This window comes from Pavona decussata, unplaced genomic scaffold (genome assembly GCF_977016875.1).
Source record: "Pavona decussata unplaced genomic scaffold, jaPavDecu1.1 SCAFFOLD_127, whole genome shotgun sequence".
Lineage (NCBI taxonomy): Eukaryota > Metazoa > Cnidaria > Anthozoa > Scleractinia > Agariciidae > Pavona > Pavona decussata.
This window is the reverse complement of record NW_028145541.1, coordinates 1219722-1234206: the sequence shown is the minus strand read 5'-3', so window position 1 is coordinate 1234206 and position 14485 is coordinate 1219722. Positions and strand designations below refer to the sequence as shown.

Here is a 14485-nt window from a genome sequence, read left to right as displayed (position 1 = left end):
CGACTTCTACATTTAAACATGGCAAAGGTTGCCCATCCCGCCACGGTGTGCTGGTTCTGGTGTACATACTTAACAGATTATTAAAAATACAGTGCTGTGTATGGCGTTTATACACGTGCAGAGGAAACATTTATGAATACAATTAAAATTAATTAAATCTTGTAAGATTGAAAAACGTGCCCGCAGGGTAAGTTTTTAAGGGGGGCTCTTTAATGTTAAGTGGCAGTTCATAATAGGCCTTATCACGGTTTTCGACGCCATTTTGACGAGTAGGCCGGCAAACAGGCTTGAAATAACAGTGTTTGTATGGAAATCCGATGTCAAATAATTTTCATAAAACATCGCTGCTGAAAAATTCATATATTGGAAACTTTTAGCACTAGGAAAAGGATTTTACGAAAAAAAATTGGAGGGACGTAACTGTGCCAGAAAGCGTCCAGTCGTGTTTTGAACTTTCCATGCATTTGTCTGTAAAGCGTACCAGCTGTGAACTGTTACTAAAAATAGTTCGCGGGAAAAAAATACAGGAAAATGTATGGAAAGTTCAAAACACGACATCCCTCCAATTTTTTTTTTCTTAAAATCCTTTCCCTAATGCCAAAAGTTTACAACTCATGAATTTTTCGGCGGCAATGTTTTATGAAAATTATTTGACATCGGATTTCCGTACAAACACTGTTATTTTAAGCCTGTTTGCCTACTCGTCAAAACCGTGTTAAGGCGTATTACCATAATTACCATAATTACCCATTTTTTATGAGCATAAAATCTGGACCAAGAATGCTCTCTCCTCCGCAGAAGCGAAAAGTCGGAAATGAGAAGAAACAAAAATTTACTCTCTCCAGTCCGTTATTTGTCTACGCTCGAGCACAAGGGAGGCCTTTGCGGAGGGGAGAGCTAAGAATGTGAAAAACTTACAAAGCGACTTTGTCAGCTATTTTTAGTAACGCTTTGGAAACTGGCAGTAATGAAAACCTATGAATGATTTTGTTAAATGGCCTTGAAAGTAACTGCATTTTGGGCACGGAAGCCTTACCATTGCTGTACCTGGCCTTACCTACAATAGCTTGTCGTTTTCCTTTCCCATGAGTCTCATATAGAGTACACTGCGAGCAGTCGTACCTTTTGCCTCAGGTACGCGCGCGCAAAGTGACGGTGAAACTATGAAAAGTGAATGAGGAGGGCGCCCGCGTCTCTCGCGTCTTCGCCGCTCACTAAATCCATCGCGCCACGAATGAGACTTCTCCTAGTCAAATAGTAGAACATCTGAGCTAGTAATCGGATGGTCAAAGTTTCGACTCATGTTGTACGAAAGCCAAGGAGGGACTTCCGGCTTCCGACTTCCGACTCACCGCTGATTTAGGACTTCCGAATCCCGACTTCCGACTTCCTAGCTCCTAGAAGTGGCAGGCCAAACACTCCTCTAGCTGTACGCTGATATACCTTAGCCCACAGAATTGAGCTCTCCGGGGTACGTTTCTGAGAGATTTTTCGCCTGTGATCAAAATGTGATTAGGCTGCTCTGCTCAATAGTGTTAACGAATTTTCGTACCAGTAGAATAAATATTAAACATCTCAAAAAAAAAAAAAAAAAAAAAAAGAAAAAAAAAACAGAAACAAAAACGCAGTACGCAGTACAACGTTTGTGTTAATCGAGTTCATCGAGTCAGGTAAGTTAATCAAGTCCAACAGAAAAGGACGAAAGAACGAAGACACTAGCACTAGAAACTACACTGTACGAAAAAACGTCTTTGCCCACATCAAATGTGTGGTCAAAGACTATCAAAGACCACCTTTGATTACCTTTGATTCGAAACACAGGTGACCAAGACCACATTTGATTCACGCGCATCAAAGGAGTAGTCAAATTTGATTCGAATCAAAGATATTTGTAAAGATATCACATATTTGATCCACCTTTGGTGCGCGTCATAGGCGTAGTCGAAGTTGTTTGATTTCAATTTGACGCGCGTCAAAGGTAGGGTCAAAGTTGTTAATACATTTGAACTCACTTTTATTCGAGTCAAAGGTATATGCAAAGGCGTCACATATTTGACGTATTTTTGATGCGCATCAAATGCGTTGTCAAAAATGTTATTATATTTGACCTCATCTTTGATACGAATCAAAAAAAGAGCAAATCCAATTTTTCGTGCAGTGCTAGTATAAGAGTTTCCAGTACTAGAAACTAGTATAAGAGTTCTCATAACTGCAATGATTTTTATTATCATTATTATTATTAAAACATGTTTAGGTAATATATCGAACACGAGACACAGTGTTTCATCACATATCAAACACCGAGAAGAAAGTTGAAAATACGACGCGTAGCTGAGTATTTCTGACGGACTTCGAGGTTTTTGATATTGTGATGAAACACTGTGATGAGTGTTTGATACAACTTCTCAAACAAACTGATTTTCAAGGGAAAATTAAGGATGCAAAAACGAGGAGTTTTTCATCAGATATCCAAACACGTCACGGAGCACGACTTCCTCTATCTTTGACTTTTGAATTATTAATGAGTTTCAGAAGCCGCGTTCAAAAAGCGTTTGAAAGGCGTTCACAATGCGTTTAAAACGCCTTTGAAACGCGTTCAAAACGCGTATAAAAAGCGCTAAAACTCGTTCAAAACGTGATTAAAACGAGTTCAAAACCAGTTTGAAACGAGTTTGAACACGTTGAAAGCGCGTTTAAAGCCCATTTAAAACGCGTTTAAAACGCCTCCTAAACGTGGTAAAAACGCCTTTCAAACGCGTTCAAAACGCGTTTATAACACGTCCAAAACACGTTTAAAACGCGTTTGAAACGGGTTCAAAACGAGTTTCAAACGCGTTCAAAACGCGTTTACAACAAGTTTAAAAGGCGTTTGAAACGCGTTCAAAACGCATCCAAAACGCGTTTAAAATGCATTTGAAACGCTTTCAAAACGCGATTGAAACCCGTTTGACAAGCGTTAAAAACGTTTTTGAAACGCACTCAAAATGCGTTTTCAACACGTTTTGAAAGCGGATTAAACGCGTTTTGAACGCGTTATTTCTATTCAAATGGTATGCTAATGAAATTAGGAAATAATTTCACGTGCGCTTTGTCAAAAATCTAATTATTTAGGCTCAGGAAATTATTAGAGTTTTGCCAAGACCCAATTGCAATTATTTCATTTTGCACAATTTGATTGCCCATACTTATAACATGCCTTAGAAATAGCTCCTATTTGATCATCTTCTGGTCTTCCTTGCGAAATGAAATCGGCACTAAAGACCTATAGCTTATATTTCAAATATTTTCAGTGTTTTAACGGTGTATGTGGGAGCACTGGCTCGTTCGCGCTAGTGACGCAAGAAATAAAGCACGGTATGGAAACGTAATGCAAAAGTGAGTTCAACACATCGGCCACTATGGGCTGCTACTGAAAGTTGTGATATAACGTGGCTAACTAGAAATCTCGTTTGAATTGCTTACGACTAAATAGCCTTCGTAGCAGGCAGTAGTATCCGCGCGTGAATATAAAGTTTTGGCTTCCTTCAGTGTAGCAGAAAACAAAGCATAAAATAGGGACCCTTATTAGAATAAAGGCGCTTACGTAATTGAGGCGCTCATTAACAAAATCACATTCGAATTGTAAGGGGGGAAGGCGCTTATTGGAAAGGGGGCTAGTCGAGTCATTCCGAAACATAATTCAGATATTAAAAGAAAAAGGAACATCTCAAAGTAATGGTCACACTACACAGCTCCGCGGTATGGCCAAGACCATATCACGTAGACAGTGGCAGCCATGCACAGCTGTTTAGGCTGATGACGCCTAAAAGGCCGAAAGAGCTGTCTGTGGCTGCCATTGCCCGTGGCTGCCATTTACCGTGAAATGAAGAAGGACTTTTACTTTAAGGATTTTGATTTTAGCGCACACTCGGCCCAGTCGCTGCCGAGGCACTACCAAGATTTCAAATGCTTCTAAATATTTTACATTTCATGCCTTAATTTCTGTAGTCAAATATTTACATGTAAATACGCGAACTCATTTGAACATTTCTCTTTCTTATAAACTAATTGAATATTTCCTTATTTGTGTTCTGTAAGTAATGTTATCACTATTTTCATATAGTTTCATATTGTAATTATTTTCACACGACCACACAAGCTATGAGCTTTATAAACCCTATCGTGTTTAAAGATAAAAGATATGTTATGTTATGTTATGTCATGTTATGTTATGTTATGTTATGTTATGTTATGTTATGTTATGTTATGTTATGTTATGTTATGTTATGTTATGTTATGTTATGTTATGTTATGTTAGGTTATTGCCCAGGTGATATGGCTGTACGCATGCGGCATTGGTTTCATGGTCGGACGCAGGGGGTAGGGGGGGGGGAGTACAAGACTATATTCAAGTTTTGTTGTGCACGACGAGTTAACTGGGGAGGGAGAGCGGGCATTCGTTTCTTTCCTTTTGGAGTTTTTTAAGGGATGCTAAGGTGGAAGCCTAACTGCAATTCTTACTGGCGCCCCTATGATAATAACAAAATCTATAAAAGTAAGCAAACTGGTTGGCAACATTTGGAGGTGTTTCCGTGTCAAAAGATATCACAGGGCGCCTACACAAACGGTGTGACTGGTGACTGTTTACAAAATTTAGAGGATTTGTATGGAAATATTATAAGGTTCGTATTAAAGCCAAATGTTAGGGAAAATGTTTATCTGAAAAGTCACAATAAATGTAACCTTACCTCAATCGTTGTGCATAACGCTCAGGTAAACGACGAAAGCAAAACCTTCAAAATCGCCTAAATTCGCCGTTTTCAGGCAAAAGAGCGACAAAGCACAACGATTGAGGTAAGTTTACATTTATTATGACTTTTCAGATAAACCCTAACATTTGGCTTTAATACGAACCGCTTATAATATTTCCATACAAATCCTCTAAATTTTGTAAACAGTCACCAGTCACACCGTTTGTGTGGGCACCCTGTGAAGATATCTGAGGTAATGACCAAGATGTGAAACGTGAAATGCAAAACATCCCGAAAATCGCACAGTGCAAACATCCGAGTGTGACTCTGGTGGTAGGAGTTACCTCAATGCGGTACTATCTTTTGGGAGTTAAGATCAAAAATATTACTTTTATTTTTCTTATTCATGGGCGCTACTCAGACCATTTAGGGGTTGTTTTTTTGCTACAGCCGAGCAACCCTGTCTATGGGGGAATGCATAATTCGCTCTTAAGGAGCGTACAATTTCATCCCCTAACTTTTTCGGATAAACAGGTGGTTGGCCTATAAAATTCGGATGAGCATTTTTATTGCCTAAGATTTTCGCTAAATTTCCATAGTCACATAGTTCAAGAAAAAAACGTCCCCTAAAATTTTCTAATGAAAGTATGGCTACTCCGTCTCCTCGAAATTTCGACAAGACTTTCGGATGAGACAAAGAATTTCCCTCGAACTTTCGACTCGACCAAAGTTCCCCTAACATATCTGGACAGTTAAATATTTTTAGGGCAGCTCCAAATTAACCAAGCAGGCTTTTTAAACATACCGAAATCTATTTAAGGCACTTCTGGCGTATTAGGGACGATTGGGGGTCGTTGGGTGCCCTGTTCACTGGTTCACAGCTTTGGTGCTCGTTCTCGGCTCTTTTTTGTCCAAGTTACAAACGCTTGGCTAACGCTTGGCTAAGTCTTTTTTACTCGAGCTCACCGTACGGAATTTTGATAAACGGATCTTGTTGGATGAGGCAGTATTTTGCCGTGATTTCTGCCGATTCGTTTTTCCATGGTCATTGAAGTGAGGAGCTTTACCTATGTTGTAAGGAGTTTGTTTTATTTTGTTTAATCATTTTTAATGATTAAGAGGAGGAGCTTTGATAGTAAGTGAGTAAGTAAGTAAGTAAGTAAGTGAGTAAGTAAGTAAGTAAGTGAGAAAGGTTAGCCTACCCTCGCTTATCCTAAAAATAAGTATTCCATCAGTCCCATCAGTTTGATTTCCTTGTAAGTTTTCATAAGTACATCGTGGACTGAACATTTTCGAGTCCCCACAACGAAGAACTTTATAAGCAGTCCCCATAATTACATTGAGTATTTGTCCCCACAGTTAGCGATTTACAATTTTTATAATATAATGGCTCTGGACGTTCCCTTGTTGGGAGTACATTAAAATGCACTCTCTCTTTTGGTATTAGCTATACTGGAAGTCGGTGTCCCCAGAGTGCAGGTAGCGATATATGGTCCCCGCAAGTAAGCATCGGTAAGTAAGTAAGTAAGTAAGTAAGTAAGTAAGTAAGTAAAGCCTTTATTTAAAGAGGGTGGCACTTAATAGCCAAAGGCTAATAAACTTGTGGCCCTCAAACTGATCATGAAACTGATCAAACTTGATCATGTTATTGTGACTTTTACAGAATGAATTGAATTTGCATCCCCAAAATCTGTTCTACTTTAGACAGCAAAATCGTAAACATGTAATTTCACCACTAACGTGCGTTTTCCAGGATAAATAAGTTATAGTGGCTGCGAGCCAAAGTGTCTTAAACCTGTCTAGTGTTCGTCCCATGTATAACTTATATATCGCTAATATATCGAAGGAGGACATCTTGCTTTTTTGACAGCTATCATTCTACAGACAGGCGATACTTCCTTAATTCCAAGGAAGTCAACACAGGGCGTTCCATCGTCTTTGTTGGAGTATGAATCTAAAAACCTCTGCAAACGCTCTTCGGTGACAAGCGAAGGATTAAACACACCATGGGTAGTGGACCAGTGAAATTCCAGGAGGCTTTCGACGCTTTGAAAAACTCGTTCAATGCTGTGCGCCTTATAGCTCCGAATGATTTCAAATCCAGCTGAACAACAATACTGCTCGATCATAGCCCTCGACTCGTAGTGCATCATTTGGCAAATATTCTCTACGTTCTCAGGATTAAGCTCCTTATAACAGTTGAACTCGAAGGAAGGTTGACGGGTGATGAAGCTCATTGCAATCTTGCCACCAACAGTAAGACTTTCAAACATATTCTTGAAGGCTTGTTTTTTGTCTGCGATCCAGTGAAGGGCGTAATTACTGAAAATAATGTCAAAAGAATTTGAGCTGACAAAATCTGGGAAGTTTGAAGCGCTGCCTTCAATAAATGAGAGATTTTTCATTTTACTGTGAGTTTTCCGAGCCAACTGAATTCGTTCCTTATCAGGATCAACACCAATGACCTTTCCCTCGGGTCCCACCAGCCCAGCTAGGTAAGCAGACAGCTCTCCTGTACCACAACCTAAATCCAAGATGACATCTCCTGCTTGAGGAGAAACATCAGCTTGTATGAACATTTCACCATCCACCTTTTGCACAGAGAGCGAAGTTTGTCTGTAGCCTTCTGCTGCGCTTATACTGGAAGATTGTCCCGCCATCTTTTTCATCCTCACCTTGGATGTACTTGGCTTCATCCGATATGGCCGGCTTACTCACGTAAATGTAACCCATGCACGTACTAATGTCAGTTTCGCGTGCTTTCACTGGACGAGACTGAAAAAAGGGCATAAAGAACGCGTTTAATTTAGGAACAACAGGCCAAGCCAAGCATATCTTCACTGATCGATATGTTGCTTTGTTCCGTTCTGTTTTGTTTTCTACCGGTGCTTTTTTAAAGTGGTGACCACTAGACAAGAAAGATCCAAGTAATAAAAAAGCAGAGATGATTCATTTTTCACATCAGTTATTGTCCCATCACCAGCTAGCAAGCAACTTTGAAGAAATTTGCCCATAAAATCAGCGAATAAACTCTGCATTCCTGGAATAAAAAATCGTCCATACAGAAAACAAGTTATGAACTTCCCTCACCATTTTCTGTCCCTAAGCAGATCTCGAGGAGCTTATGTTTTTTACATTTCGGCAAGTCAATATCTGCGGCTTACAATATGAGCAGATATTTTTATGTAGGGCGACCAAAACTGAAACCTGTGCTTGCACCTGTGACCCATTTAATCTACACGCTTGCCACACCGTTGGTGCGCGGGGAAAACGCTCCAATTCTATACATTACAAGGAAACTTGTGGATAGCCACTGTCTGCTAATGTCATGAAACACCTCAGCAATAGCTTTTATTTTCTTGGAGAACCCGAAAACCGTACACAATTTTATTCTGTTAACTTTAAATCACTTTACAGAGAATAGAATAAAAATTATCGGCTACTAACCAGACAGGCTTGGTGTTCGTCTAGTAATTGTTAACCTCCTCTTAAAAAGTAGGTCTCTCAATTTCCCTAATAGAAGTTACTACTTCTTTGTAAACGCTCTAAAAATCACTCAAATATTCTGAGATGTTTATGGAGCTATATGCTGGAAGAATATGATGCAATTTTTGGATTGCGCCAAATTTTAAGAATTGTTTTGCCCCTTAATTGTGTACAGGGAGCAAAAATAACTTCTACCTCAAGCAGAAGTTATTGAAGCCTGTCACAATGCGCCGGCGCTAGAGGCATTGACTTAGCCAAATACTCAATCATTCCTTCTCGCCGTCCGGATATTAAATGATTCAAGCCTATTTTGCAAAGAGAGTCATGCTCATTTAGGGTGCGCCCGTGCAGGTATCTCCCATTTGACTTGAGAACGCTAACACCATAGAAGATAAGAAACATGACAACATTTTGTAGCAACTGAAGCGCAGCGGAGGGCTACAAGCAAGCCTCGCTTTCCGTGCAAAAGACAGACGGTGAAATGTTCATCCAGACTGGTGTTTCTCCCCAACCAGGGCACACCATCTTCGATTTTTGCAAAAAATCCACCAAGACGACTCTCTGCAGAATGTAAGCCCAAGGTTTTCAAACATCGTTCGATTAGCTACTCGAGATCTGCTTAGGGACAGAAAATGGTGAAGGAAATCCACAACTTGTTTTCTGTATGGATGATTTTTTATTCCAGGAATGCAGAGTTTATTCGCTGACTTTATCGGGGCGAATTTCTACAAAGTTGTTTGCTAGCTGGTGATGGGGCAATAACTGAGGTGAACAATGAATCACGTCTGCTTTTGTACTATTTTGATCTTTCGTGTCTGGATGTCACTACTTAAAAATAGCACCGGTAGAAATCAAAACAGAAGGAACAAAGCAACATATTAAAGATATGCTTGGCTTGGCCTGTTGCTCCTAAATTGGACGAATTATTTTTATGTTAATTTTTTTTTCAGTCTCGTCCAGTGAGAGCACGCGGAACTGACATTAGTACGTGCATGGGTTATATTTAAGCTTACGTAAGTACGCCGGCCATATCGGATGACGCTAAGTACATCCAAGGTGAGGGTGAAAAAGATGGCGGGACAATCTTCCAGTATAAGCGCAGCAGAAGGCTACAGACAAACTTCGCTCTCTGTGCAAAAGGTGGATGGTGAAATGTTCATCCAAGCTGATGTTTGTCCTCAAGCAGGAGATGTCATCTTGGATTTAGGTTGCGGTACAGGAGAGCTGTCTGCTTAGCTAGCTGGGATGGTAGGACCCGAGGGAAAGGTTATTGGTGTTGATCCTGATAAGAAACGAGTTCAACTGGCTCAGAAAACTCACGAAGAAATCAAGAATCTCTCATTTGTCGACGGAAGCGCTTCAGACTTCCCAGGATATTGCTCTTGAGTCTTACGACATTGTGTTCAGTAATCATGTCATTCACTGGATTGCTGACAAACAACAAGTCTTCCACAACATGTTTGAAAGTCTTAAGGTTGGCGGGAAAATTGCTTTCCATTACATCACCCATCTGCCTCCGTTTTCGTTAAACGCCTACAACGAATTGAATCCTGAAAACGCAGAGCGAATTTGCCAGATGTATCAATGCGAACCAAAGGCGAAGATCGAGGAGTATTGCTCATTAGCTGGATTTGAAATTATTCGGAGCTACGAAGCGCAGATACTACACGGCCGTGTTTTTGAAGACATCGACAGTCTTCTTCAATGGCATTGGTCAAGTACACACGGTGTTTTTGATCCATTGCTTGTGACGAAAGAGCGTTTGCAAACGTTTCTGGCTCCGTACATTTCGTACTCTGGGGAAGACGGAACGCCCTGTCTTGACTTTCGAGGAAATAAGGAAGAAACGCCTGTCTGCCGACTGGTAGCTGTTAAGAAAGCAAGTTCTAAATTTTCACCACCGGCTTCCAGCGATATCTAAATATCGGACGGAACTCTAGCCTGAAGACGCCCCCTGAAACACTTTTGATTTATCGCGTTTAGTATCCGAATATTGCTGTAGTTATTTCGTATTTTGACTAGTGTATCATTATTATATTACTCGGCAGTAATCAAAGATTATCAAAAGGAGTGCGTTCGACACCTTAAATCAGTGAACAAATTTGGCAAAATCGTACACCAATGATGTTCGTTTCAATGTGAATATTTGTTCTTTATTCAGTTCTACCTGGCCTTGTTTTGTATATATATTTCTAAAATTAGCATCTTCACAGAATATTTGAAGTTTTCTTTGCAAATTTTAAACTCAATTTGCAGTAATGCCAAGCATATTGTAGCCTGCGAATAACGCCCCTCTGGGTCCGAGTTCGTGCAGGAAAACTTTTCGTCCAATTTCTTTGGAACAGTAGACCAAAATGGTGAGATATGCCATTACGGAACAAGCGGCCACAAAATAGATTGTATGCCCTCTTTCGCGACACTCTTTCTTCTTTTTCAGTTTTTTCATGCACTTTTTTTTTAATTGAAGAATTTTTGTCTCGCCCTTAGAAAGATTGCGTGAGGAGCCTAAAGAGCGTCTGCGAGGGAGGCTTTATTTATCTCGTTGTTTCCCTATGCAAATCACCAATAAGTGGTCTGGACATTATACCTCTACTGAATTTGTAAGTGCCACGGTGAATGTTACAACGCGCAATAAACGAGGAGTGCTGAGTTTAAATTTCCAGCGGCTATGCCGATTAAATGCTAAACATTTTCGGTCGGCGAACATTTTGAAGCGTTTTGTAACCAAAACACAACACTCCCGGGACTGAATCAAGTAGAGTGACGTCGATCATTATGTGGTTAATTAGGTCCCAGTCCCCCGACATTTTTATTTTCCTCAGCTATTTATAAAGGTTTTTTTTACAAACTGTCGCGAAACTTTAAGACAATAAAGAAGTAAAAAAATTCAAATGAAGTTGTCTAATTTGCCGTATTGAAGGGAATCTGATGTTTGTGATAGCCGTCCCTTTTACTAGTGAGCGGAAGAGTATAAATTATGCAAATCACCGGTACAGAAGAATTGAAGGAATGTTCGTAGTTTATCCAAAAGGTGAAATAACCTAACCACAAAAGGTGAGTTCATTTAATACTCATCTATGTGGAACGAAAATTTTGCGGATTGGCGATTTTTTGTGGTTTGCGGGAACAAATTTTTGCCGTTCGAGATGGCTAAAATTTCTGCTGGGAACTAATTTTTGCGATTCTCTATTCACGGAGCAGAGCATTTAAGTGGAAGAAACCTTAACAGTATGGAACACCTGTAAGGGGCAGAATAATAATGATGTGCGAGAAATACTGGAGAAGCATAACATCACAGAAGTCGTCTTACCAGCAAATACTGCTGTGTTTAACCAACCCCTTGATGTATCAGTTAATCAGCACTGTAAACATTTCATGAGAGAAAAATTTCAAGGATGGTATGCTGGAGAAGTTGAGAAGAAGATTAACGCTGGGCAAAACACCAGTGATATTGCAATTGAGATGTGCATTCCAGTTACTTATGCGTGAGCTTACCTCGCTTTGGTTGATCGATGTTAATCAGTGCATGCAGAAAAACCTAGGAATCATCGAGAATGGATGGAATAAACGTGGCATGCCAGACGCCCTCGCAAATGGTGTTCCTTCAGATGACCCATTCGTGCCAATCTAATGTACTGAATTGCTGTACACTTGAAATTTTCTGTGCCGCTTTACACATTTTTTTGTTTGCGATACAGGCTATCGTATAAGCTCTGGTTGCTTTTTCCAATGGAAAATCATGTTAACTTAAAATGTATATCTGTGAGTGAATTTCTAAAAATGTTGAGAATTATGTTGTTAACAATTAGAAGTATTGTAAAAGACAGAAAAATAGATACCTACATATGGGACTCAGCCACGTAAATTCAGAGTAGTTAATCAACAAATTTACGTACCAGGGTCTCTCCTTGTAAGCCCAGTAGGGTTTGTTGAGAGCTCCTGCTCCTAAGCTATTAGAAATAATACTGCTGTAAGAAAACATTAAATAGGGCAAATAAACATTGATTGATTGATTGATTGATATCACCCCAGTGGCACAAGTTTATTAAAAGCGGAGTTTTTTAATTTGATTGAAGAGAGTTGATTTTTGCGGATCGAGGTCTATCCGCAAAAATCAGAACCCGCAAAATTTCCATGCTACACGGTAACTATGGTGTGTGTGCACGACGGCCATGTTGGAGGACCGAAACAATACAATGATTTTCCTTTGGGAAATATATTCTATTTTTATGCAAATATCTTCTATTGTTTTAGTCCTCCAACATGGCCGCCGTACACACACTATAGTTAGAGCATCGCAGACCTCTTTTTCAATGAAAGGCAAGAGATTCTTGGGTGACCTGTGACTGCACATTTACACCCATCATTCCTTTCGAAGACTTGATAGTTGTCAAAATGGCGCTGGAGTTGACAGTGGTTTGGTTACAGTCGCTAATTTTGTTTGTGTTTGTCGTTCAACAATGCAGTTTAAATCTCGTTGTGAACATCAAAGCAAAAGATGGTGATGTGGTGCAAAAGAATTTCTTTGCAGATCCCGAAAAAGACTATGTTACTATTGATTTCATTACGAATGGAGCTCGCTATGTTACGGTTTATATCGACTTCCGTTTAGTAAGTAAGCTCAATATCATTTCGTATGATGAGCGTTTTAGTATTAATAGCAAAGAATTCAGTTGAAAGGAAGAAAAAATTTCATAGCAAACGTACTGTCACTTAAAAGTCAACTTGCGCATCCTGTTTTGGGCCTTAAACTATTTTCTCTGAGAGCGAAAATTAACCCGAAAGCTAAAGTTTGTCGTGAAAACAGTATCCGCGCGCATATGCCGTATGAATGCCGAAATCTTCTTTTCGATATATGCCATATCAGATTGCTGTGTGTGGAGGCATTAACTATGTTTGTTCTCTTTTGCCTTAGCATGAAACTTGTCTTCATCTACAGGAAAAGTTTTACCTTAAGTTATTGACTTGTGTAAACAGGCCTGTTCTCTGAGTCATATGCTTTCATGTCGCACCAAATCTACCCAACCAAGTTACCCAACCAGTGCACCATTTGAAAAAAGCGTTAAAACTCGTTTAAAACGCGATTAAAACGCGTTCAAAACCAGTTGAAAGCGCGTTTAAAGCCCATTTAAAACGCGTTTGAAACGCCTTCTAAACGCGGTAAAAACGCCTTTCAAACGCGTTCAAAAAGCGTTTATAACAAGTCTAAACCGCGTTTAAAACGAGTTTGAAACGGGTTCAAAACGAGTTTCAAACGCGTTCAAAACGCGTTTACAACGAGTTTAAAAGGCGTTTGAAACGCGTTCAAAATGCATTCAAAACGCGTTTAAAATGCGTTTGAAACTCTTTCAAAACGCGATTGAAACCCGTTTGAGAAGCGTTAAAAACGTGTTTGAAACGCACTCAAAATGCGTTTTCAACACATTTTGAAAGCGGTTTAAACGCGTTTTGAACGCGTTATCTCTACTCAAATTGTATGCTAGTAAAATTAGGAAATAATTTTACGTGCGCTTTGTCAAAAATCTAATTATTTAGGCTCAGGAATTTATTAGAGTTTTGCCAAGACCCAATTGCAATTATTTCATTTTGCACAATTTGATTGCCCATACTTATAACATGCCTTAGAAATAGCTCCTATTTGATCATCTTCTGGTCTTCCTTGCGAAATGAAATCGGCACTAAAGACCTATAGCTTATATTTCCAATATTTTCAGTGTTTTAACGGTGTATGTGGGAGCACTGGCTCGTTCGCGCTAGTGACGCAAGAAATAAAACACGGTATGGAAACGTAATCCTGAAAAGTGAGTTCAACACATCGGCCACTATAGGCCGCTACTGAAAGTTGTGATATAACATGGCTAACTGAATATCTGGCTTTAATTGCTTACGACTAAATAGCCTTCGTAGCAGGCAGTAGTATCCGCGCGTGAATATAAAGTTTTGGCTTCCTTCAGTGTAGCAGAAAGCAAAGCATAAAATAGGGACGCTTATTAGAATAAAGGCGCTTCCGTAATTAAGGCACTCATTAACAAAATCACATTCGAATTGTAAGGGGGGAAGGCGCTTATTGAAAAGGGAGCTAATCGAGTCATTCCGAAACATATTTCAGATATTAAAAGAAAAAGGAACATCTCAAAGTAATGGTCACACTGCACAGCTCCGCGGTATGGCCAAGACCATCACGGGTGTGTACAGCCATATCACGTAGACAGTGGCACCCATGCACAGCTGTTTAGGCTGATGACGCCTAAAAGGCCGAAAGAGCTGTC

At 39.8% G+C, this 14485-nt stretch overlaps 1 protein-coding gene and 1 pseudogene across 2 annotated transcripts; one reads left to right on the top strand and one right to left on the bottom strand.

The window, feature by feature from the left end:
- Positions 1 to 6372: 6372 nt before the first annotated feature.
- On the bottom strand, positions 6373 to 7390 carry LOC146469101 (juvenile hormone acid O-methyltransferase-like). The gene has a single exon (XM_085123749.1). The coding sequence runs from the start codon at positions 7388 to 7390 to the stop codon at positions 6563 to 6565; it is 828 nt and encodes a 275-aa protein (XP_084979875.1). The 3' UTR covers positions 6373 to 6562.
- Positions 7391 to 8490: 1100 nt separating this feature from the next.
- On the top strand, positions 8491 to 11044 carry LOC146469100 (juvenile hormone acid O-methyltransferase-like; annotated as a pseudogene). The gene is made up of 2 exons (XR_014867291.1): positions 8491 to 8786; positions 9177 to 11044. The product of XR_014867291.1 is annotated as a juvenile hormone acid O-methyltransferase-like (transcript).
- The last annotated feature ends 3441 nt before the right edge of the window (positions 11045 to 14485 follow it).